We start from the raw sequence: 27,865 nt of genomic DNA on the forward strand, positions 1-27,865 counted from the left end.
TATTTTTCAACTTCTACCCATGTGTGAGATCACCCCATATTCATCCTTACTTTTATGGCTTTTCTCACTTTACATGATTCCTTCAAAACTCCATCCAAAGTGAAGTGAAGAGAGTGAACTCATTAATCTTAGTAGTTGAGTAGTATTCCATTATGTATATATGCTACAACCTTTTCACCTACACATCTGTTGTTGGACACTTAGATTGCTTCCAGGTTTTGACTGTTACAGACTGTGGTGCTATGAACAAAGGTATACACAGATCTTTTTAGGATAGGTGTCTTTGATTCCTTAGGCTATATCCCCAGGAGAGGAATGGCAGGGTCATAGAGTAGGCCTACTTTTAGCTTTCTGTGAGTTCTCCAGACTATTCTCCACAGGGATTGGACCAATTTATATTCCCACTAGCTATGCAGGAGGTATCCTTTGCCCCCACAATCTCTCTAACATTTGTTGTTACTGTCCTTTCTGATGTATGACATTCATACAAGAGTGAAGTGGTATCTCATTGTTGTCTTTTTTTCTTTTGCTGTGCAGAAACTTTTCAGTTTGATGTACTCCTGTTGGTTTATTTTTGTTTTTGTTTTGAAATTGGGTTCGCATCATTGAAGATGATATCAGAGTACTCCGATGTAATAAACAAGGGGTGTGACCCAGTTTCATGTACATGACAAAGCAAGCAGCCTTAAGATTAAGATTAAAATCCATTTAGATGTATATCCATTTAGATGGAAAAAATTCCACCAACATATTCCTCAAAGTATTTGATAGTTTCTCATCTAACATCAAAGTTCTTGATCCATTTGGAGTTTACTTTTGTATGTGGTAAAATACAGTAGTTCAGTTTCATCCTTCTGTATGTTTCAACCCATTTTTTTCTCAACATCATTTGTTGAAGAGATTCTCCTTTTTCCATGTGATATTTTAGGCCCCCTTTATCAAAAATTAGATGTCCATAGGTGTGGTTGAGTAGTATTTAATATAGGTTATTAAATACTGTTGACTTTCCTCACTTAAGTAAATATACTTTTAAATAAATTTAGCAAAGTATAGAAGGTCACAAAACTGTGTAATAGTGTGTGCAATGACATAGTTCACCTAGAAGGTTGTCTGCTTTGTCATTTACATGAAACTGGGTCACACCCCTTGTTTATTACATAAGAGTGCTCTGATATTAAGGAAAAGTTAGGTGTTATAGTGCATATCTCTCTCTCTCTCTCTCTCTCTCTCTTTCTCTCCTCTCTCTTTCTGTATTTGAAAAAAAAAATCTCCCAAAGCAGTGAAACCTCAGCAACAACAACAAGATGATGGTGCATTTCTGTTATAGTAACAGAATTCTGCTTCACCATTAGTATTTCTGATCCTCAAGTTCATCAAGACAGATGATCTGTTGTAAATAGTGAATGTCAGAAATGGGTAATACTTGGTTCAGCAGCTGCCTATAGGGAGGAAATCAAAACAGTGATTCATTACAATTCAACAAATATTCATACATTTATAAATTTAATGGCAAGTTAAGATCAATAAATGTTAAGAATATCACTGTGGAGACTATTCTATGGCATGCAAGCTTATATTTGCAGTCATTATTGTCCCCAGGGGACAAAAATATGCAGATGTCAAAACAATTAGGTTAGATTTGTTTTTAAACTCATAAGATTTATCTTTTAATTAAACAGTTCACTCTATGACCATGTCTTTTGTGTTCATAAAATAATCATATAACAAAATATTTTAATTTACAATAAATTTGGGCACAAAGTGGAAAACTATCTCTAAAACAGGTGCTTGTACCACATCTTACTTGTGCTTCATCCCTTGAGAATCCACACTAAAAAAAAAGAGAGAGAGAGAATTCACATTCATTCCAAACTGTAATAGCTATATTCATTACTCAATTTGATTATTACTAATGAGCTTGCTAGTGAAGGTTGCTTAGGAATAGTGCTTTTGGAGAATACTGACTCTTGGGGACAAGATTAAGATCCCCTAAATCAGTTTATAAAGAGCAATGGAAAATAGAAAATGAAAATCACATTCAGATATTACTAATATGCACCAGGTTTGGGTTGGAAGCCTAGCAATAAAAGGTTCTGTATTTTATTACTCCTCACTTGACTCACTTGTTCTTTAATTAACTCCGGTTAAAGAGTGCTTTGGGAGTGTTTTCACTTAAGTGTAGGAAATCATGATCTTTGTTCAAACTTTTAACTTTATTTGTTGTTCTTTTTCTTTATTCCCAGGGATGCAGATCTGTTCTTGTTAGACACAAGAAAGGCCCAAGCTTTAGATGTGGGTTGGCTTGTCTTTGATATCACTGTGACAAGCAATCACTGGGTGATTAATCCACAGAACAATTTGGGTTTACAGCTCTGTGCAGAAACAGGAGATGGTAAGTATTGATTTTCTTATTATTGTGTGTTACTGGTATTGACATTACTGAGATTTAAAGCATTTCATTTGATTTAAGCAGTATTCACTCTTTATATATGTATACTTATGATGTGCAAAGTAACCCATTCCAAAGGATAGTTCCATTTTTAATTGTTTGATAATTTATGAGCACTTTTACTCAACACACATTTATTGCCAGGCACAAGGAATTTTTAGTCTAGTATCAAAGACAAGTAGCGCCACTATAACATAGCAGCACTTAGATAAAGCTAAATGCAGAGTGTTATGGATTTATATCCTTACTATGTTTGTGGTTACACAATAATCATTTATTTAAAAAACAACAGAACTATGCATTGAAGAAAGATGACTTTAAGGTAATTTATTCATTTATTTATCTCTTTTATTTGATGGGGTGAAGAGAAATTGAGAGGGGAAGGGGAAATATAAAGAAAGATACTGATACCTACAATACTGTTTCACCGGTGCTGAATTTTTTCTCTGGGGACAAGTTTTGAACCGAGGTGCTTGTGTATGATAACACGTGCACTCAACGAGGTTCACCACCACCCTGCCCCAAACAATGATTTTTACTGTATGCAAGTCTCAAAGTCTGACTAAATAATAACAAAACATATGCATCAAAAACGGTGCAGGGGAAACAGGCCTTTGCCTGCTATCAGGCATGGTAGAAGGCAGAATGAAGATGGAACAAAAGAGTCACTAAAAACATAGAAAGTAATATTAAGTAAGATCTGAACATTTAGTTGTATTACTTTGTTAGAGACAAGAAGTCCAGAATCACACAGGAAAAGGTTCTGCAGAAGCTCCAAAAGTAGTTATTGAGCAACATTGTGCTGTGTGTTTGACTAGATGCTGGAGATAAAAAGTGGTGAGCAAACATCAAGAATGGTTTGAAGTTAAGTAAGGCACAAGGTAGAAATCACATCATAGTCAATGCATGAGTGTTTCCATATGCTGGGAAGAGTCTAATGAACTTTTTATGTAGAACAATGAAAAAACTTCGAGCTACATTCTTGAAGATCAGGAAGATTTGATTAGGGGAAAAGTTGAGAACAGATATTACCAACAAATGGAGTAGAATTTACAAAGATTACATAAAGAAGGCACTTGGCATATCTTGTCGGAGAACTGGTCAGGAGGCCAATGTCAGTTTATTCAGAGCTTTGCATGCCTTTGATCAAACAAAGTGTCCTCATTTTTCTAAATTCAAGTCTATAATCTCAGATGGATTAAAATTTTATTTGTCAGATTTGCAAAACAGCTCATTTGGATAGTCTGCTGCTTTGTCATGTGGGGTGACCTAACCCAAGCTTTAGCTGAGCCCACATTGCATTGAAGTAAGCTTTGAGTCATGTGGTATTTCTCTCTCTCTCCCTCTGCTTCTGTCTAAAAGTCATATATTTTTTATGATAGTTGTGTAGAACAAGTATATTTGATGACTGGTTAAGTTGGTAAGTGTTTTTAAACATTCAGGTGGGCCTTGATATATTTGACCCAAGTCATAATGAGATTGGGGCCACATCAAGGGAGGATAGTTTGCAAAGGAGTGATTAATTATGTTTCTCATTTAGGTTTTATCATCTTTCTTGGAAAAAGACAACCGAGAATCCCAAAGTTCATATCTAATTTCTTCTTACTGAATTCTGTTAAAGATTGCCTAGCAAGCTAGAGTGAAAAAGTGAAATGAAAGATCGATTGTCTTGGATCACTTTCAAGTGGCTTCTTTTCTTTCTTTCTTTTTTAAATATTTTAAAATATTTATTTAATTAATTTATTTATTAATTCCCTTTTGTTGCCCTTGGTTGTTTTTTTTCTTTTTTATTTAAGAAAGGATTAATTAACAAAACCATAGTGTAGGAGGGGTACAACTCCACACAATTCCCACCACCCAATCTCCATATCCCACCATATCCCGCCCCATCCCATGATAGCTATCCCTTTGGGAGCATGGACTCAGGGTCATTGTGGGTTGCAGAAGGTAGAAGGTCTGGCTTCTGTAATTGCTTCCCCGCTGAACATGGGCGTTGACTGGTCGGTCCATACTCCCAGTCTGCCTCTCTCTTTCCCTAGTAGGGTGGGTCTCTGGGGAAGCAGAGCTCCAGGACACATTGGTGGGGTCTTCAGTCCAGGGAAGCCTGGCCGGCATCCTGATGACATCTGGAACCTGATGACTGAAAAGAGAGTTAACATATGAAGCCAAACAAATTGTTGAACAATCATGGACCCAAAGCTTGGAATAGTGGAGAGGAAGTGTTAGGGGGGTACTCACTGCAAACTCTAGTGTACTTCTGCTTTCAGGTATATATTCTGCAGTAGTTTACGGATACGTGTGAACATATGCTCTATCTCACAGAAACTGGTGTATATCTAGGTTTTGGGACTTTGTTAGAAAGTGAACCACCTGAGATGGAATTAGAGTATACTATAAAAGAAAGGACTCACCCGAGTAATGAAGCTGAAGGGTTGTCATTCCACACGTGAAGTCTCTGGACACAGTCTGAAGTGAAGCATGTTGAGGTGGCAATCGTTGCATTGGTTAGGTTGTGATCGGCAGATGCAATATTATTTGATTGGATTGGGAGAGGCATACGGGAAAGTGGGCCCTATCCAAGGGTTCCAGGACTGGGGGAAGTAGAGGCTCTATATTGGAGATGTGAGGTTCCTGCTGTCTTAGGGTTCAAAAAGACAATCGATAGTTAATGTTATCATCACAATAATTGGTAATTGGGTTAACTGTGAAAAGTCCTTTTGTTAGGGTTTGTTGTAAAGTACCCAGTATCTTGTTTATAGCTGTGCTATTGGTTGCTTCTGATCTACTTGGTATAGGCTTTTGAGAGAGTCTGCATATCAATTACACAGCCTATATATTAAAAAGACTCAGTCTGTGTTTTAAAAACTTCGAGAAATACAATTAATTTTCCCCCTCTAATATGAATTAACTAGTGATTTATATGACTACATTTTACTAAGAGTGTACATAAACACCTTTCCCACCACCAAAAGACTGTGACCCATCCCTCCCACCCACTCCCACCCCCTCTGGCCCAGGAAGCTGCGTGTCTACCCCTCACCACAGGGTTTTTTCTGTGGTGCCCTACTTTCAATTTGGTCAGGTCCTACTTTTAGTTTCCCTTTCAGATCTTCTTCCTCAACTTCTGTTGATGAGTGGCATCATCCCATACTCATCTTTATCTTTCTGACTTAGCTCACTTAACATAATTCCTTCTAGCTCTGTCCAAGATGGGTCAGAGAAGGTGGGTTCATTGTTCTTGATAGCTGCATAGTATTCCATTGTGTATATATACCACAGTTTTCTCAGCCACTCATCTGTGTCGGGCACCAGGGTTGCTTCCAGGTTTTAACTATTATGAATTGTGCTGCTATGAACATAGGAGTACACACCTCTTTTTGGTTGGGTGTTATGGAGTCCTTGGGGTATAACCCCAGGAGAGGAATTACTGGATCATATGGAAGGTCCATGTCTAGCCTTGTGAGAGTTTTCCAGACTGCTCTCCACAGAGGCTGTACCAATTTACATTCCCACCAGCAATGTAAAAGGGTTCCTCTGTCCCCACAACCTCTCCAGCATTTGTTGCTGCTGTCCTTTTTGATGTATGCCATTCTTATAGGAGTGAGGTGGTATCTTAGTGTTGTCTTAATTTGCATTTCACTGACAATCAATGACCTGGAGCAGTTTTTCATATGTATGTTAGCCTTTTGGATCTCTTCTGAGGTGAATGTTTTGTTCATATCCTCTGCCTATTTTTGGATAGGGTCATTTGCTTTTTTGGTGCTAAGTTTGCTGAGCTCTTTATATATTTTGGTGATTAGTTTCTTGTCTGATATCTGGCATGTGAAGATCTTCTCCCATTCTGTGAGGGGTCTCTTTGTTTAATAGTTGCTTTGGATGTGCAGAAGCTTTTCAATTTGATGTAGTCCCATTGGTTTGTTTCTGCTTTAGTCTTCCTTGCAATTGGGTTTATTTCATCAAAGATATCCTTGAGGTGTAGGTGGGAAACTGTTTTATCAAAGTTTTCCTCTAAGTATTTTATTGTTTCTGGTCTGACATCTAGGTCTTTGATGCATTTGGAGTGGATTTTTGTTTCTGGTGAGATAAAGTGGTTCCATTTCATTCTTCTGCATGTTACAACCCAGTTTTCCCAGCACCATTTATTGAAGAGAGCCTCCTTTTTCCATTTAATGCTTTGGGCCCCCCATATCAAATATTAGATGTCCATAGGTGTTAGGATTTATTTCTGGGCTTTCAATTCTGTTCCACTGGTCTGTGTGCCTATTTTTGTTCCAGTACCATGCTGTTTTGATGATGATGGCTTTATAATATAGTTTAAGGTCTGGGGGTGTGATGCCTCCATTTCTGTTTCTTTTCCTCGAGATGGTTTTGGCAATTCTAGGTGTTTTCAGGTTCCAGATAAATGATTGTAGTGTTTGTTCTATTCTCTTAAAGAAGCTTGGTGGAACTTTGATGGGTATTGCATTGAATTTGTATATAGATCTGGGGAGAATATTCATTTTGAAAGCAGAAGTACACTAGAGTTTGCAGTGAGTACCCCCCTAACACTTCCTCTCCATTATTCCAAGCTTTGGGTCCATGATTGCTCAACAATTTGTTTGGCTTCGTATGTTAACTCTCTTTTCAATCACCAGGTTCCAGATGCCATCAGGATGCTAGCCAGGCTTCCCTGGATTGAAGACCCCACCAATGTGTCCTGGAGCTCTGCTTCCCCAGAGACACACCCACTAGGGAAAGAGAGAGGCAGACTGGGAGTATGGACCGACCAGTCAAAGCCCATGTTCAGCGGGGAAGCAATTACAGAAGCCAGACCTTCTACCTTCTGCAACCCACAACGACCCTGGGTCCATACTCCCAGAGGGATAGATAATGGGAAAGCTATCAGGGGAGGGGGTGGGATATGGAGATTGGGTGGTGTGAATTGTGTGGAGTTGTACCCCTCCTACCCTATGGTTTTGTTATATAATCCTTTCTTAAATAAAAAAAAATTTAAAAAAAAAGAAAAAAGAGACGAGAGAAAAAAGATAAGAAAAAGAGCTGTAATTAAAGAGCATTGAAAGGAAATTTTTTTGATTACTTTATTATTAATTTAATTTAATTTAATTTTTTTAATTAGCTAGGAATAGGAGGGAGAGGAGAGTCTGTAGAGGAGGTAAGAGTAACGAGACAAGTTCCTCCCACAGTAGATAAGATGCCCACTACCCTAGCAATGAAAGATACCCTAAGAGTTAATTCTGATCAACATAAAGGGGGTGAAGATATATGCCTTTATATAATATTAATAATAAAATAGAGCAGGGTAAAAAAAAAAAACCCTGTCCCAGATTACCTCAGACTTCATGATGAGGCAGCTGATTGTTTAGAAAGAGAAAAGAAAAACATAACAAAACTCAGGACTATACAAGGATAGCTGAAATAGATAGACAGTTATGCAAATCTACTATCCACTCTATATTCTAGTGGTAGCTAAATGAGGAAGGGAAGTTGAGCAGAGATACTAGCAGTGAGAGTCTACTCTGAGTAAGAATTCTTCCCCCAAATAATTCCCAAATGTGTATCAGTGAATTCAAAAAAGCACACTGTTTGGTGTTGTGGGGGATGGGTCCTGTGGCTTTGGAAGCTATAGGATTAAGGAAGAAAGGATGACAAGAATGAGAAAAAGAAAAAAAAGAATGAGAGAAAATAGAAAAAGATAAGAAAAAGAACAGTCATAAAAGAGCAGTGAAAGGAAAGAGTTTTTTTTTAAATTTATTTTTAATTATTTAATTAACTATGCTGTTGGGGGTGTTGGCTACTTAGAAAGAAAAAAGGCCAGAGGTTTCAGAAGGGTATAGACTTAGAATGAATGATACTCCCTGGTGGGACATGAATCTTGGTAAAGAAAGAAGCTCAGCAGGTGAGGCTGCTAGGAGCTGTTCCCCAGGGACTGGTTATGGGGGTGGGGTGGAGGAGGTGTGCTTAATAATTTTAAAAGATAAAAATTTTTTCCCTTTTTTTCTACTCTATTTTTTAACCCAAATTAAGTTATAGTCACCTCCTTGGTGTTACCGCTAGGACCCCTTATTGACTGGCCTACTAAAGGCAGAAAATTCTACCGTTTCTAGAAGATATGGTCAGAGCTCAAGCCACTAGCAGCTTCTCAGTCCACCATCTTCAGGGAACCCTGATGACGTCCCTTTCTTTCTTTTCTTTCTTTCTTCCTTCCTCCCTCCCTTTCTTTCTTTCTTTCTTTCTTTCTTTCTTTCTTTCTTTCTTTCTTTTTGTGGATTTGATGTATAAAATCCTGAATTTGTTTTACCAAACTAAGAATCAGGAAAGAAGTTGTATTTTTTAATTAATAACCAAACTAAGAATCATAACCTAACTAAGAACCAAACCCAAACTAAGAATCAGGAAAGAAGTTGTATTTTTTAATTAATAACCAAACTAAGAATCATAACCTAACTAAGAACCAAACCCAAACTAAGAATCAGGAAAGAAGTTGTATTTTTTAATTAATTTAAGATTATGATTAAATTGTGACCCAAATATTATGAATATAGCTTTCTTTCTTGGTAATTAATGACAATTTGATTAAAATAAGTATTATAAATAGATGGATGAGTAAAATTAATTCATAATAATTTGGAGATATGAGCTAGATTACAAAACTCAATTTTTTGTTAAGTGGCTTCATGTCTATAAACAATAAGATTTCACATTAACATTGCTTTACCTATAACCATATTCACACCATATGAATAACACAATAAATATTGTTCTTACTTAAATATTTGTGTATATGGGATCATACTGACAAACATAAGTTAAATATAGTACTAGAGTTAGAGTTAGTAGAGTTAGCTAGAATTAATAGGGTTAGAGTTAGTAGAGTTAGAGTTAGCTAAATAGTTGAGTTAGTAGCTTCATGTGCTTCAGGTATTTCTCAGAAAAAAAGAATGGGCTTACTGAAACTATTATAGAAAAGTTTTAGATATACCCTCAATCCATACTTTTCCACATGTTTTAATTAAAATTATTACTTTTTTTTTTTTGACCAGAGCACTGTCTTATGGTAGTACAAGGGATTGAACCTAGGACTTTGGAGCCTGAGGCATGAGTCTTTAAATAACCATTATGCTATCTACCCCTGCCAGTTATTACTTTTTTAAGTAAACAATTCAAATATTTTGAATGACAGTTTATTTTCCAATTATGACTTAGAAGATATTTTTATGAATTTTAAAAGTACAAGCACAAGACTTAGAAAAGTATATATTTAAATAATCTTAAGAATTCTTACAATGTTAAACTACTATACATTTGTGATGAGAAATGTGACTGAGGAGTCAGCAGTGTGGGGGTGAACCAGTTGTTTCTTCCCTGGTATGTGGCCCAAACAAGAAAAATTAAATTAGTGGTATGCACTTCTCCCAGGCTTCTCCTTAGGGATAAGCTTGAAATGTCTAACCAAACAACTCTAGAGATCTGTGAAATATGATCAGCCTGTTTCCTTTGAATTCCCTCCCCTGCCCGCGCCTCCAAATGAAAATTCTGACATATCTTTCTTGATTTTTTATTCCTTCTCATATTGATTTTCTTTCCTTTACTATTTATGTCATTTAAATTCTATCTTGATTTCAATATATATTTTTCTCTCTGAAAACTGCTGTATATTTTGAATTTTCCCACTTCCCTTGATTTATTTTTGGGGTAATTAAAGCTTATTATATTATTTATGGGTTTTTTGAACCTAAAATAAATTTTCAATTTTTTTTTCCCAAAGACTTCCAAATTCTTTAAGAGTTAGGTTTAAGATATATATAGCCTATTATTATTCCTTACTATGGTCTCTTTAATGTTGCCTAGTGTGAAAATATTCAAAATAGTAAACGTACCAAAGAAACTAACTTTTTGCATTTAAGCAGCATTTAACAAATTTAAACAGAGGTAGAATATATAAGGACGTGGGGATGTAAGTGGCCCTTAGTATCTTAGCTTTAACTGAGCCTCATGAAAATATGCCAGTGACATTCCTCTATAAATATAAATAACCAGGTGCTTCAGCTTATTACAGCTTCATTCATCACTACTGTTGATGTTCCCAGTATGGTACTGTGATATTTTTCAAACATAACTAACAGACCACCATTGATTTCTAATAATGAATTCTGTAATATGTTTACAAATAAGTAAAAGTAACTGAAAGTCATGAAATGTTGATACGCAGGAAAAAATGCTTTCATGTCTATTTGTTAACTGTTATTTACGTATTCATTTGTACATTATAAAATTAGTGTCTGCCTAAATGTAAAACAGCATGATAAGGAGAATTTAATTTGAGAGACAGACACTGCAGTTATTTTTATTTTTTTATTGAAAGAGAGAGAAAAAAAGAGAGAGGGAGGGAGAGTGAGAGAGAGAAAGAGAGAGAGAGATACCTACCAAAGTAGTACCATTCTGACATTTAATTTGTCTTTTCTCTCCATCACTGAGGCTTCAGTTCTCTGGGATAATTTTTAAAACAGAGATTGAGAGACAAAGATAGAGGCAAATCCGGGGGTGGGGGTAGGGAGAGAACTAAACACTACATTGTCAGAGTTTCCCCAACTAGTAGGGCATTGGCCCAAACCTAGGTCACATGAATGGCAAAGGAGAAACACTCCTAGGACAGCTATCTTGCTGCCCCTCTTTTTTTTTTTTTTTAAATCGCTTTTATCTGTATATGGGACTAGGGGCTAACCCCAAGGCCTTATGTATGCAAGAAATACATTCTAATATTGATCTACTTCTCTAGCCTCTCCCTAGAGCTGATTTTAGGAAGAATATAAATGCCATCATTGAAAGGGGTAAAAAGTATATCAGGGGAGTCGGGCGGTAGCGCAGCGGCGCGAAGCGCAAGGACCTTTGACATAATGATCCAGTTCGAGCCCCCAGCTCCCCACCTGCAGAGGAGTCGCTTCACAAGCGGTGAAGCAGATCTGCAGGTGTCTTTGTCTTCCCCTGTCTTCCCCTCCTCTCTCGATTTCTCTCTGTGGTACCCAACAACAATGACATCAATAACATCAAGGGCAACAAAAGGGAATAAATAAATATATATATATATAAAGGTATATTAGGATACTATAAGAAGGATTGTTATGTACAAATAGAGAAAAATAAAAGGTCCTTAGTTTATGTGATTTTTAGGTAGATCAACTGAGTAAAATATCAAAAAATAGAGATAGGTGAGGTAATTGTGAAGTATATGGAGCAGTGATGAAAACTAAAGAAAATCATTCTTGAATGAATAATTTGAGTAAAGCACAGAATAACAGTTGACTAAAACAATTATTGTGTATAAAATAGAACTTCAGATGCTTTTAGGAAAGTGACTTGATGGAGGTGGGCAGTGATACCCCTGATTAACCTCACACATTACCATCCACAAGGACCTGGGTTCTAGCTCTGGCTCCCCAACAATAGAGGGTAAGATTTACAAGCAGATACTGTAATTGTCTCTGTCTCTTTTCTTCTCTATCTCCCACTTCCTTCAATTTCACTCCATTCTAATAAATAAAGGAAAAAAAGGGAAAAAATGGCCCCTGTGAAAGTAGATTTATTGTACAAAGAAAAAGAATAGAAAGTGACCTGAAGACAAATCACAGAAAGTACATAAGATATAATTTATGTATAATATATTCTTTTAGTCTAATTATATATCATAAAATAGACTTCCTGCTTTAATTTATCACAGTAACACCATTGTGATTACAGGGATGAAACTGTATCAAGTTCATGAGGTCATGGGATATTCTTTTATTTATAGCTGCATTCTCTGTGATTGATGATATATATATATATATATATATATGTTAGAGACATAAACACCTATCTTGAAAGATAATGAGTTCATGATTTTAAAAAGTTATGATGGACCACCGTCCTTTCTCCATATTAGTTTTAATAAGAGGTTCTAAGGTGTAAAATTAGGTGATTATTAGACAAACCAATTAGGAATAACACAGGAGCAGAATTTGGTACTGTAAATCAAAGTATAATAATTTTTATTTATGGACTCTTGAGAGGGAGTCCATAGGGGGTTCAGGGATGTTGGAATCCTGGTGTATGATGTTGAAAAAGGACTTAAGTTGGGGGAGTATTTTGCAAACACTAGTCATGGGGTGATGAGAAATTGCACTCATGTGTCAACAACTATACTGTAAACCATTAACCCCCCAATAAGGTGATGAAAAGAATGTCTCAATCATAAGGTGAAAAGAAATTCACTGATTATATTATTAAAGTTTTTTCTAATATTGTTCCTGCAAAGAAAAATAGCAAAGGGAGCTGACTATATTTTGGAAACTAAGAAAATAAAACTGTTAAAACCAAAAGTAGCATTGTGATTCCTCACACAACCTATGGAAATATGTCAGTTTGTAAGATACTCTCATTTAGAAATTTGACAAATGAACTGTCATGACCTTGGCAGGATATTTAGAAGATATATAGATTTTATTTCCACACAGAAATGAACATTTCTCTGAGACCCATTTTTGAAAACAAAATAAAGCAAATATAAGAGAAAGCAAGCACGCCTACCTCTGGATTGGTGATTCTTTTTGACTAGTGATTTACATTGCCTTATATAATTTTAAGATTTCAAGTATATAGTTTTATGCCACACAACATCAATTTATCTTATTTTACTTTAATTTTTTAACTTTATATAATTTGATAGGACAGAGAGAAATTGAGAGGGAGGGCAGGTAGAGAAGGAGAGAGAGAGAGACAGAGAGATACCTGCAGCCCTGCTTCACCACTTGTGAAGCTTTCCCTCTGCAGGTGGGGACCGGGAGCTCGAACACGGGTCCTTGCACATTGCAGTGTGTGTGCTTAATCAGGTGCACCACCACCCAGTCCCCACCTGGTCCAATTATGTCAACACATCTTCCACCAAATTTCATTGCCCTGATTCCTATAAACACCATAGTTCTCACATTCTAAGAGAAACTTTGGTTTCCATTACTGTTATTTTTTAATAAATCCAGAGACTCTATATGTTATTGAGTCCAGTTGTACAATGTCAGTTTCAGAGTCTGAAAGCACTATTTCATGGTGGTCAGTAAGCTTCTATGATTAAAAAAATACTCTATGAGAAAATAAGGAAGCTAGGTCAGGCGTGTTCCATAAATTATTGTCAGTTTCACAGTTCTAAATTTTAAAGCCATACTAATTATCTAGTTTATGGCCTTTATTAAAATTTTTGATAAATCTACAGTAACTACCCTTTGCACATATATGTACACAGAGTTTATTACACAGAAACCAGTAACCAGTTTATTCTGTCTTTAAGATTTGAGACTTTCTGTCAACATTATAAGTGTTCACTGTTTAATGTTCTTTGTAGTTTAAATATTTCATGTAAATTAATTCTTTTTTTTCAAATTTGGGTTTATATAATGATATCAAGATTAAAAATAGTATTTGGGAACTTTTTAGAATGTTTTTGAAAAAATCTTTACTTTTAGACACTTTAGGCTTGGCAATACACTGAATTAATTTTGCCAATGAATTTTTTTCTTTCTGTTCAAACCTACTTATACATCAAGTAAAATTCATTCCATATGTTTCTGATTCATTTGTATTCAAGTCACCAAAATGTTGTTGTTGTTGTTATTGTTTTCAGAGTATTACTAAAGTCCAAGAAGTATCATAAAATAAGACTGTTTTTCCTCAAAATTATAGCATAATTTCTAACTATGTCAAGGTAACTTTTCATATTTAGTGTTAGACATTTCATAATTGTCACTAAATTTTATAGTCACATCAACAAATATATTCCAGAAATTTAACTGTCAATGTATATTCCATTATAATTTATTACTATATTGGATAAAGAAACTAATTATTACTAAAGATAACTTAAAATCTGAGTACTGACAATTGATTTAAATAAGGAAAATGAATGAATAGATAACTCTATTCTGGCAATATAACTTCTAAGAACAAGATTTAGGAAACTGGTTCAAAGCTTGATTCTACAATTATTTCATATTTTTACATTAAATGAATCTGATCGTGCTCACATTAAGAAGACAGTCTGAAGCTACATTAGATGGTGGCACCAGGAATTTGGTAGAATATGTATAAAAGATTTTTACAGTGAGCTGGACTAGAAAATACACAGAAACTCTTCACTTTTTTATTTTTAAGAGGACTCCTTTAACTTAGGATCGATTGTCTTGTGAACACATTATAGATATCTTGTAGACATTTTAGATATATTCACAAATGACTATCAGAGGTTAGTGAAATTATTGATATGTATTCTTAAATTTTGAGTTTGCATCACAATGTAGACAGTTACAACATTAAATTTATCTCTAATAGATTTGTTGGTAAAGTGATTGTTGGTAGGATAAATATAGGTTTTGGTACCAGTGGATAATGAACATTCAGAGTTGTGTGTCATGGTCAATTGATAGTTTATACTGACTAGAGGAATTTCTCTTAACATTTTTTCTTAAAATTTTTTTTCTTAAAAAAAAGAATATAAAAGTTTTCTTAAAGTACAACCATTTTATTATTTTAAAACGTATAGCTACTTTGAGAATAGCTAACATCAATGAATACAAGTAAAAATGAACTTCTTACTTCTTCTTGACAGACTCATATACAGGGATTATTAATTAAAATTTGGCCTAAATTAACATCAGGAAAAAATTTCAGTCCCAGAATGCCTCAGTTTAAACAACTAGATTTGATCAGTAAACCTGTTAACAAGCCTTACAAGTTGAAATGGCTTCTTAGAAAAGTTGTAGAATTACAATTGTATTTTAATACTCATAGGACATGATGATCTTTGCCTTGGCTAAAAAATAAATCCAGTAGTTCTTAAACATATCTTGTGGTAATATTTAGTAAGACACATACCACCCCTCCCATATAAGTAACATTTACCATAGATGAATAATAAGATTGAAAATACATTATGAAATAGTGGGAAGAAAACCAGAGAAGACTTCAAGAAAGAAACTACTACAGTTTTTTGCTTCTTGGTATTATAGTATATACTGATCAGCAGATATAATTCCCAGATATTGTAAATGGGAAACAACATAATTTTTTTAATGCTTATGGTACACAGGTGTTTTCCATGTTACAAAATGACATACAGCAGAGCTTTTCTAAAAGTGCCAACAATTTAGGCCTGTTATTGTCACCATTATTGTGTAAATTTTGTCTTAAATTCAGATGTCAGATTAAATTGAAAGTGTATATTTTCAAGCCATTATCACTTGGGTTGGTAACACCCCAACATGGTAACTTGTGGTGTTACCATATTCTCTATCAACTTGTGACTGTGTGTGTGTGTGTGTGTGTGCACTTTTGTGTCTGTTCACACTAGAAAATTGACAACTGTTGCATCTACAGTAATAGTAAAGAATGAAATTGGTAATTTTCTACAATTTCTTACCCATGGAGAACATATTTCAAGATCCTGTAATTATTACTAATGGTGTTATACTCAGTAATATTTTTAATTCTATGGCATTTTAAAATTACAGACTATGTATTTCTAGTAATTACATTATGCATAATCTAACTATTCTAGTATCTAAAGTATCAAGTCACTAGCTATAAAAAAGCAGGAATTACTAACTTTAATACCTCATTTAATTTATTAAGTCCTGGAATCTGTTGTTTTTAAATGAAAGTGTCTGGTTGAATAAGTTTGCTTAGGATCTCTAAGACACTCATTTTCACTTCAGGAGAAAAATCTCCAAGTTAAGCCCCTTGTCAGATGAGTATTTGTTTGTGTCAAGGGTCATTTGATTTATGTGGCTGGTTAATCTGAATATCAGCTGACATAGCCTTAAAAAGCAGCAGAAGAAAGTCAGAGATCAAGGGTGTATTTTTCTTCTTGTCAAGCTATTTTGACTAAAGTTTCTCATTATTATCTAAGTTCAAGATGTTGAATTATGCCTGCTTATCAAATAATCTTTTAAAACATTTTGAGATTTGATAACTATTTTTTTACCTTCTTTGAAATTTTCAAAGCAGATAAATATTTTATATTAATATAAAGCAAGTAAATATTGTTTTTGTACATAAAACCACATGGTTCCCTTTTCTTGAATTTTTGGTGATGGCAGTTATTTTCAAATAAGTGAAAGAGAATCTCCAATTCCAAGAAGCTGTAAGAGTCCCATATCTGGCTAATTATAGCTAATTAAAAAAGTAACATATACTTCAATGGTTTGTTCTCGGTGAATATTAGTATAAATGAATTAATTTTATATATTGCTAAATGTCAAGGATACTTAAATATTAAGAATAAATTTAGAGGATAGTTAAAAATGGTTTTCAAGGGCAAGGGATATAACATAATGGTTATGCAAAAGACTTTCTTGCCTGAGGATCTGAAGTCCCAGGACAACTAAATAACTAAATTGATTTTTCTCTTCATGGTACAGAAATTCACTCAGTATGCAAAAACACATTTTTAAAAAAGTGCAACCATGATGAAAGTTAAAGTGTCTGGAATTATCTGTACTGTTTATTTATCTAACATTTTGTTTAGAGATTTTTATATTTTCTGGTGAATTCTCAGGTAATTGTAATTTTTAAGTATATGTTACAGATTAAGCATCTGGCATAGTAGATGCCACACTTAGAAATGGGTACAGTTAGTTAGTAGAAATAATTTCCTTCCTTTTAAAAAGTAATTTTCTCATTTTGTGACATATAAAAGAGAGTTTCACATAAGACAGAGGAGAGAAATAAATCACACCTCTACTCTGGTTCAGGTGGCACTGGGTAACAACCTGAGACCCAAAGGCATGAGTATCTGATGCTCTTACAGTCGAGCCATTTTCCCAGCCACAGGAATTACCTTCTTAAAAGCGCTGGTTTTAAAAAAGTATGTGTAATCCCAAACCAAAGACATTATATGAAATCTTAAATGGAGAAAATAGTAAAATGAAGTAAGAACTGTTATATAGTCAGTGGATTTTCTTTTGAGGTATGTTACTCTGTGTAAAAAAAACAGATAAAAAAACATGTACACAAGTAATTATGTGTGAACTCTTAGTAGAATCATATTTTACATTAACCAAAATGTACTTTTTAAATATCATAACAAAATCCTTCATCTAAAATTGGCTTTTAAATTGGGCCTTTAAATTAATATCTGTTAACTTTCCAAATCCATGTGAGTTGTGAACTGTGACCTATTAAGGTTTTCTACATAATGCTATGTCTTACAGCACAGCAGAGATAAAAATCAGCTGAGTGCCCATACTACCATGTCCAAGGTTCTGAGTTTAAGCCCCTGGTTTCTACCTACAGGGGGGAAACTTCATGAGTGTTGAAGCAATGCTGCAAGTATATTTCTTTCTCTTTCTTTCTCTACCTCCTCTTCCCTTCTCTACTTTAGTGTTCTAATAAATTAAATAACTAATTTTTTTAGCTAAAAAAGAAAAAGCAAATGAGCAAGATAATGACTAGGGCTTCCATAGTATCTATGAAATATACTACACCCACTCCAAGTTGCTTTGTGTTTTACTGTCCTTGTTTCTTTTTTTTTAATTTAAAAAAATATTTATTTATTTATTTTCCCTTTTGTTACCCCCCTTTTTTTTTTACTGTTGTAGTTATTATTGTTGTTGTTATTGATGTTGTCATTGTTAGATAGGAAAGAGAGAAATGGAGAGAGGAGGGGAAGACAGAGATGGAGACAGAAAGATAGACACCTGCAGACCTTCTTCACCACTTGTGAAGCGATTCCTCTGCAAGTGGGGAGTCAGGGTTCGAACCGGGATCCTTACACGGTCCTTGGGCTTTATGCCACGTGCACTTAACCTGCTGTGTTACCACCAGAGTCCCAATCTGTCCTTGTTTAATATTTCATGGGTAAGCAAGACCATCTTCATGCATTTGCCTTTCTGTTTTATGCTTTTCTGGCTTATAAGACTTAGCACAATGTAGTTCTTCTACCACCATCAATTGCATGCTCATGTTTCACTTAATTTTTTGTGTGTGATTACTTCAGTTTTATTCCTAGAAGCATCATTATCTCCTTTTAAAGCAACTATTCATATATTTGTAGTGATTATCAACCATGATAATGCTAATAGTAAATGAGTCACCAGTGGGTAGAACACTGGAACAGCAGCTATGAGGCCACGGATTCAGACCCTTAGCCACCACACTGGAGCAGTGTTCTGGTCACTTTCCTTCTTGAAATAAACAATTCTTTAAAATATTAATAACTAATGGAAACTTGCTGAGTGCTTTTACTGACAGCTTTTTAAATTCCAGGTATCTGGCAAACTTTTTAAGTATGAAGTATATTTTATTTTTACTATTTTTGTCTTTGTGAATGATGAAATTAAGAATTAGAAAGTTTAACAATATTGCCTATAAATCTCAGTATATCTGATCATAACCTGTGTATACTACAGTCCTCATAAACTATATAAATTTTATAAAAATTCCAAGCTAAAAGAAAAGAATCTTTGTAATATTCAAATAAAACGGTACTACTAATACAGACAGAATTAAATTTTATATTTGATTGGTTAGGAATTATCTTTTGAGTTTTATGTTTTCTATCTGGAATTTAATTGTAATCTGGTCCACAAAAATTAGAAGATTGTTAACTACATTTTATTTTGCTTTCTAGTTTCAATATTTCTTCTAGCCTTACATGAAATCAGTCAATCTAGAAATTTATAAATTAAGAAGAAAAAAGAATTTATTTATGCCAGTGATTTACTTAAAATGAAATGAAATTTAATTTCTTTAATTTGAATTTGATAATGAAGCATCTATTTTGCTCTCAAAGTTATAATTTTTTCATTCTACATTAATCTATGTTCTCCACTATGAAATCCCCATATCTACTATCCTGATGGGTCTAGAGTATCAGCTGCCTTCTAAGTTCGTGTGTTAGGGCTGAGTGTGGTAGATCCCTCTAGTTAGTCAAGTATGCAGTTTGTGAAATCTATTAATTTGAAAAAAGTCAGTATAAAATCAGTCATTTCTCCCATTTCAATGTCTTACTTCCCTGCATCGATGCTGACAGTGAGTTGGTGGTGATGCGCTTCTAAGTTTTAGATTATATAAACTGTGTTTTCAGAAGTAATACATGAGGGTAGTATTTTCTCCTCCTACTTCCCCCCAAAAAAGGGAAAACTTATGTGGTCTTTTTAATTTGATAGTATGCTTGGCTGTATTTTCCCTCTTTAGACAGAATTGAATTGGGTGAACCAAGACTGTTTGTTGTTGTTGCTTTCATATATATATATATATATATATATATTTTTTTTTTAATTTAAGAAAGGAGACATTAACAAAACCATAGAATAAGAGGGATACAATTCCACACAATTCCCATAACCCAATCTCCATATCCCATCCCCTCCCCTGATAGCCTTCCCATTCTCTATCTCTCTGGGAGTATGGATCCAGGGTTGTTGTGGGTTGCAGAGGGTGGAAGGTCTGGCTTCTGTAATTGCTTCCCCTCTGAACATGGGCGTTGACTGGTCGATCCATACTCCCAGTCTGCCTCTCTCTTTCCCTAGTAGGATGGGGCTCTGAGGAAGTGGAGCTCCAGTACACATTGATGGGGTCCCATCCAGGGAAGTCTGGTCAGCATCTTGCTGGCATCCGGAACCTGGTGGCTGAAAAGAAAGTTAACATACAAAGCCAAACAAATTGTTGAACAATCATGGACCTAAAGACTGGAATAGTGCAGATGAAGTGTTGGGGGGTATTCCCTGCATGCTCTTGTGTACTCTTGCTTTCAGGTATATATTTTTCCCTAGTTTATGGGCACGTGTGAATCTATGCTCTATCTCGGGGGACCTGGACTATATCTGGGTTTGGGTACTTTATTGGGGAGTGGACCACCTGGAATGGAATTAGAGAATACTATGAAAGGAAAGGTTGAAGCTGAACGGTTGTCATTCCACACCTGAAGTCTCTGGTCACAGTCTAAAGTGAAGCATGTTGTGGTGGCACTCGTTGCGTTGATTAGGTTTCGATCCACGGATGCAATATTATTTGAGTTGAATTGAGAGCAGCATGCAGAAAAGTGGGCCCCACCCTAAGGTTCCAGGACTGGGGCAAATATAGGCTCTACAGTGGAAATGTGAGGTTCCTGTTGTCTTAGGGTTCAAGAAGACAATGGATAGTTAGTGTTATCATCACATTATTTGGTGATAGGGTTAACTTTGGAAAGTCCCTTTGTTAAGGTTTGGGGTATTTTATTTTTATTTTTTTTAATTTGTAGCAGAGTACTGCTCAACTCTGGCTTATGTTTGCATGGTGGGTTGAGAAATCTCAGGCATGACAGTCTCTTTACATAACTACTATGTTATCTCCCCCACCGCCCCAAGACCGTTTTTTAATAAAATCTTATATTTAGAACAAAATTAGAATTAATTTTAATGTATATTAGAGTGTAGCTTAAAGATCCAATAGTTCTTTTGAAAATTAAAGGAATAATAATTTTGATCTATTTTTCATTATCTATCTATAAATCACCTATCATCTATATTTTCTCCTGGCAGTATTCTCAGATGGGTTTCTCATAGGCTAGTTCAGTCTAAATACCAATTTGTAGAAATAAAATAATTTTGTTTATGTGTAGATGTTGATGTAGAATATACTTGGTTATATATTGAAAAACTTGAGCTTTTTGTTTTACCATGACCATTATATATACAATATCTTAAAACTATTTTTAAAAGCAATTTGTTTATTTTAATTTATGGCATGTTTATATTTGAATGAGAACCACATGGTAAGCATAATTTGCTTATCCAAATTTTAGCATCACAATTTAAAAACTGGCATGACAAAAAAATTTGAAATCCATGACTTAAAGTTAGCAGAGACACACAGAAGTTAGTTTTGCTTCATTATCTGGTGAAATTATATCTATATCTATATCTATATCTATATCTATATCTATATCTATATCTATATCTATAATTACCATTCTTTAGGTTTCCCTTAATGAGAGAGGATATTGATGTGTTTGGTTCCATTAGTATTTCTGTTTTTGATTTTTCTTAATGTAGAACAGTTAACCATGAAGCATCCATCTTGCCAAATAATGCCAATGTCAGGAACATATTCCAGTTATTATTATCTTTTAATGTATTCCCTATCCTGGACTGTTAACTCTGAATTAACTGTTCATCTGAGAGGTATTTTCATTATAATGTCAATTTAGAGCCATGAATAGTGTAAGACCCTCTTTATTTCTATTATAAACTAGAGTTAACACTTACCTTTCCCATTGATCATTCTATTGTAAATTTAATTTATTATACATGCATATTTCTCAAAGACATATTCCGAAAACAGTGGTGCTGGTTTTGTATTATGTACCAAGAGCACAGTGGGGAAAAGGAGGTGATTTTAGTCAGAATAAGGCATGAAATATATCAAGAGAGAAATAAAAAAAGATGTAATAAAAGCATGAAAGAAATTTTGACACTATGTGTTGGTATGCTTCTAATTCTGCTTTTAAAACCCCTTCTGTTTCATTGGTTTAAGCTCCCCTGCTTAACACTGTATTCTATTTACATAAACCACTGTTAACTAAGCACCGCCCTACCTGCAGGCCATTGGTTTAATCCCCATTGGTTCATGATGTCTTTTTGCTCCGCCCCCTCTCGTAGTACACCCTGATTTGCACCAGTCTCTTTTTGCTCCACCATCTCTACGTCACATCCTGTTTCCACCCTACTTGGCAAGTATATATAAGGACAGGATTGTGATTAGATATAGCTTAGCTTAGATTGCACTGTGTTCCACATGAATAAAGAGATACTGTTTACAGCTCAGCCATGAGTCCCTGGTCTTCTGTCTCCCGCCAGGGAAGCTAGCCCGGCATAATGGCGTCCTGAACAGGGACTGGCAACTATGGACCAGGAAACGTCCATAACCAAGGTGCTGTCTCATGGTTTATCCCACCTTCAGGACATAGACAGATATTAAAGGTTGGAGCTTCAGATGTCTGTTTTAAATTTTTTAGATTGGTCCTTAAGTACATTTGTTGTTTTTATGATTCATTAATGAGAATCTTCAGAGGCGTGCAGTACAAAGTCCTATGTAATAACCAGAAGATGGCCCCCTGTTTCTTTCATGGTTGTCCATGAGAAGAAAATATTAAATTGCTGAGTCAGGTTGAATGCAACAGTTTACCCAGAATTCCCACTGTGGCCCTTAGACACAAAATGAAATCTGTTCAATTTGAAGTATTATTATTTTTTATTTGATAGGACAGAGAGAAATTGAAGAGGAGGGGAGACAGAAATGGAAAGAAAGAACAGCACTGGTAGCACTACTTTACTGCTCATGCAGTTTCCTCCATGCAGGTGGGGACCAGGACCTTGCTACCAGATCCTTGAGCATAGTAATGTGTGACTTGACCACATACTCCACAGTCTGGACTCTTGAAGTAATTGTTACAAAAGTCCCTATAGTCCTTTGCTGCTAAGAGTTAAGTTTGATGTAGCCAATATAAACCCACAGGAGTCAAAAAAATTACCGCAAGTGGCAAACATGTAGGGTCATAAAAAATAATGATAATGCTCTGTCCATTAATGATGTGGTACTTTATGTTTAAACTTTATTAGATGGTATAATGATATATCATTTGGATGTAACATATTACTCTTATGCATCAAATATTACTTAATGGGGCAGGGGTAGCTAGCATAATGGTTATGCAGAGACTCTCATGCCTGAGGCTCCAAATATTACTTAATAAATTTTTTGTATGACAGGGCCAGACGGTGAAGCACCTGTTTAAGCATTCACATTATAGTATGCACAGACCCAGGTTCAAGCCCCTGGTATCACCACCTGCAGGGGGGGAAGCTTCGTGAGTGGTGAAATTGGGCTGTAGGTTTCTCTCTGTCTCCCTCCCTCTCTATTGCCTCTTCCCCTCTCAATTTCTATCTGCCTCTACCCAATAATAAATGAAAAAAAAATTCAAAAGGAAACCAGAAGTGCACCCCTCTGGTAAAAAAAATGTTGCATGACTTAACTGAGGAAATATGAATTATGAGATTGTTGTAGTTACAGGTGTGTAGTGTCTCTTCTCCCTGTGATACATGTCACTACACTGCACTCTAGCAGTGTTTCTCTTTTCCTCCAATTTTTAGAGTTTCACCATTCTGAACAAACTTATTCCAATAGAAGAAGATAGAGGGAGAGAGAAAAAGACACCTAAGCACCTAAACTTTTCCCAGTGTAATATGGGGCAGGGCTTGAACTTGGGTTGTTCATGGCAAAGTAGGCACCCTCTCAGGTGAGTTAGCTTGCTGCTGCCATAAATCCTTGTTTTTAACTGCCTCCCACCTTTCCCCTGGGGAAAATACCTTTTGTTCCTTTTATTCTTTCTTACATGTCAAAATATGTTACTTTTCTTTCATTTTGTGGTGCTGGACTATATAAGAAAGATTCTAAAAGTAGCTTGTGATCATTTTACAGATGTGTGTATCTAATTGAAGGAGACTATCAAGCTTTTAATAAGTCATGCTTTTCTATATGTTAATCCTTCTGAATAATATGTCATAGAAACTTGAAAAAAATAGTTCTAAAAAAATCACAGATTCCCCAAGTAATTTCATTATATTATTTTCAGAGACCACTTTTACCTAACCACATTTCATACTTAGATAATTAAATTGCTTTCACATAACAAACTATCATTTGAATCATGAAAGGTTTTTCATTCTCCTCCCTCCCATTCTCCTTCCTTTCTTTTCAAAGAAACAAAGAGGCTAAGAGAGATGATAGCACCAAAACTTCCTTCTGTGCTGTGGGGGTTAGGCTCAAACTTGGAGTATGCTCCTGGCAAAGCAGCACACTTACTGAAGTGAGCTATTTCACTGGCCCCTTATGAAAAGTTTTATGCATATTAACATCTAATAACAGCTTTAAAGCCTTTTGGTAAATTTCTGTTGAAATTCTACTTCATTCTAGTTTTACTAAAATCTCATATGATTTTAAAGGATTGTGAAAGTATACTTTTTATTTTAAAAAGTCACATAATAACTGGAAAAGGTTTAAAAATAATGCACTCTAACCATGGTTTTGTGAAATAATGTTTCTACTTTTCTTAAAATAAATGAAGCCTGTAAGGCCCGGCCAGTTTTAGGGGGTGGTGGTGGTGGGGAGCATGGGACAGATGATGCCTGTAAAGCTTGTTGGGCCTCAGGGGAGAGGTGATATATATAAAAAGAAGAACTATTAAAAAATAAGTGCTATGTGAAAATAAACTATAATTATTATGAGACTCAAATTTCCACTAGCTGAAAACAGGGCTCCAGTAAAAAGCATTTGTTGGTTTTGTCATGCCTAAGACAGTAAACCTCCCCATTTCAAACTGATGTCCCATGGAAGAAGACTAGCAGTTTTCCATCACCTCAGACACACCTTCAGTGTAGTAAAACATTTGAGCTTTCTGGACAACTTCCACAAGTAGGCACAAACCTCTGGCCTGCTCCTTTATGATATTTAGACCTTTATTCCCCCCCCCACCCCCCCCCCCCCGGCAATCCTCCCTTCAGTCTCATGCGCTTCAGCTCTCAGCTGTTTCTATTTTTCCTTGTCAGGACTTAGTCATTATACCAAGGCTTCTGACCAAATACCCCATTTTCTTTTATAATCACCACCACTTTCTCAAACTGTTGGACAATATAGTCCTTGTTGGGGAAAAAAAAAAATCACCTTTTTTTTTTTTAAAACTTCTCTCTTTTAAAATTTTGTAACTCTACCTCTTTGCCCTCCATCCTCCCCAAGGAAAATGGATTTATTCTATTGAAAGGCATTGTGATAGTCTTGACATTAGTTTTTTCCTCCTTCTCCTTTTTATATAGGAACAATATTCAACTCTGGCTTGTGGTGGTGGACTTTGAAGCTTTAGGCATGAATTTCTCTTTGCATAACCACTATACTATCTCCCCTGCTCCAGTAATCACAATTAAAGTCAGTGAGTTTTGGTATATGGTTCCCATTGCTCTCTGTGGATTTCACACTTCCTCATCTTTGGTAGCAGCCACAAGAACCAATTCTTATTCATACATATATTATATGTGAGTATAATATATATAAGCATAACGTATAGTATAGATACTACTGTATATGTGTGTCCCCTTTTCTGTTTGTGAAACTTTTAATTATTGGCTACGTAATGGTAGACATACAATATTTAATATAAAACAAAGTAATACTTTTTATTGACTTACAAATGTCAGTATAAAGAGGCAAATGGAAATCTAGTAAAGAGAGTGTGGAAAGATCTTGGTTTATTAAACAGAACCCTATAATTATTATTATGAAGAAGTATTCAAATATTGTAACATTTTGCATTCAGAAAATAAACAAATGCATGTATTTTGTCAAAAAATGCTGACATAGTTTAAGAGCTGTTTTCCTTGTTTTTTTTTGAACATATAAAGCCCTGCATATCATCTTAAAAACAGGAGAATTATTAGTAAAAATGAAAATAGGTTATTACTTAAATTTGACTATAAGTCTGTTCTTTTACTAGAAGACTAGAAACTGCACTTTTCCCTTCAATTTAAGTTGAAATTTGTAGCTAGATAGTAATATGCTTAATTTAAGGTTATACTGAGTTAAACTCTATGTGCAATTAAGTAGAAAAAAATTCTTCCCCACATTCCTTAAAATCTGATAGAAAAATGATTTAGTCTATATGCTGGGTAGTTAATCTTGTACATTTTAAGTCATCTGATACTAAAAAAGAGAAATATTCCCGTACAATTTAAAGTCCCAGAAACTATAATTTAGAAGCACCAGAATTACATGTAATCACAGATTGAACATAAGTAATGATTATGAGATAGGTGAATGAGAAACAATGCATTGAATTGTTTCCTGTGATAACCCATAAAGGATGCTGCAAGAACTTTTTGCAAAATGAGGAGAAGGTAATCCATGCACAAGTTTCATCACAGGTGTTTTGGGTTAAGCAGTCAATTAGAGTAGGTTTATACAAGGAAAAAAGCAAACTGGAATTTATGCTAACAGCATAAAGAGATATCAACATTTAGATTCTGATAAATCCTCCAATGAATATTTTTCAAACTGTGTGTTCTAAAGGAAAATGCAATGCTCATATTTAGAACCACTTATCCTTGTAACATCAATATGTCTCTAAAGAGCTGTTTTACGTCAAAGTATCCTTTAGTAACAAAAGAAATAAACATTCAAAGTCCCATTTTCCAAAAAGAATGGCCTGAAATACAAAACCATTAAGTGGCTTTTTGGTTTTCTACTTTCTCTATGACTCTACATTTGAAATGGCATGTCTTTAGGCACAATAGAATATAATACAATGACCCCAGTGCTTTTATAAAGCCATAAAGGTCAGAGTACAAGATCTGGAAATCTTGACTATCTAGTTTCAACTATGGTAACATTTGATAGGTCTGAACCCCAGCCTCACATACTTCCCTCTTGATTACTGAATAAATAGAAAAATCATTTATTTAGAAGATATCATCCTAACTTCATTTTTATTCACTTTGTATTAGTAAAATTATTCACATTGTTTCTCTTCTTTCAGTACTTGTATAGTAATTTTGAGATGAAAATAAAGCAGATATGTTTTAAAACAGTCATATGCAAATATTTAATTTTTTTCTTCTTTATTTATTAGATAGAGACAGCCAGAAATTGAGGGGAAAGAGGGTGATAGGGAGGGAGAAAGACAGAGACACCTGCTACTGCTTCACTACTCCCAAAGCTTTCCCCCTACGGGTGGGGACAAGGGCTCAAACTGGGTCCCTATTCATTGTAAGGTGCACTCAGCCAAGTGCGTCACCACCTAGCCCCCATATGCAAATATTTAGAGGTTTCTTTGTTTTGTAAATACAAGAGTGCTTCTGCGAATGCTAAACTCTGGTACTCCCATATTTATTTTAATTAACTATTTTATATTACTATAATCCAGGAATTTTATTTGAATTTATTTATTTTAATGTTTTATATTTATTTATTTTTCCCTTTTTTGCTTTTCTTATTTAGCATTGTTGTGTTTATTATTGTTGTTGTTACTGATGTCGTTGTTGTTGGATAAGATAGAGAGAAATCGATAGAGGGGAAGACAGAGAGGGGGAGAGAAAGACAGACACCTGTAGACCTGCTTCACCGCTTGTGAATTGACCCCAATCCAGGAATTTTATAACACACAAACCTTAGGTAATTCTGTATAATGTTCCTTTGGTCTTTTGGCCATCGATGAAATCTTCAGAATTCTGGTATATCCTTCAAGGAACTTTTCTTTTTAAAAAAATATTTTATTTATTTATTAATGAGAGGGATAGGAGGAGAGAATGAACCGGACATCATTCCGGTACATGTGCTGCCGGGGATTGAACTCAGGACCTCATGCTTGAG

At 35.0% G+C, this 27,865-nt stretch overlaps 1 protein-coding gene across 1 annotated transcript in view; it reads left to right on the plus strand.

Moving 5' to 3' along the window:
• The window catches only part of BMP5 (bone morphogenetic protein 5), a 133,847-nt gene that overhangs the window by 82,122 nt on the left and 23,860 nt on the right, over window positions 1-27,865 (plus strand). Inside the window, exon 3 of the mRNA XM_007516491.2 lies at window positions 2,244-2,392. Coding sequence (XP_007516553.1) covers window positions 2,244-2,392 — 149 coding nt within the window. The remainder of the gene's footprint in view (window positions 1-2,243; window positions 2,393-27,865) is intronic.

The sequence above is a fragment of the Erinaceus europaeus genome, chromosome 4 (assembly GCF_950295315.1).
Source record: "Erinaceus europaeus chromosome 4, mEriEur2.1, whole genome shotgun sequence".
Classification (NCBI taxonomy): Eukaryota; Metazoa; Chordata; class Mammalia; order Eulipotyphla; family Erinaceidae; genus Erinaceus; species Erinaceus europaeus.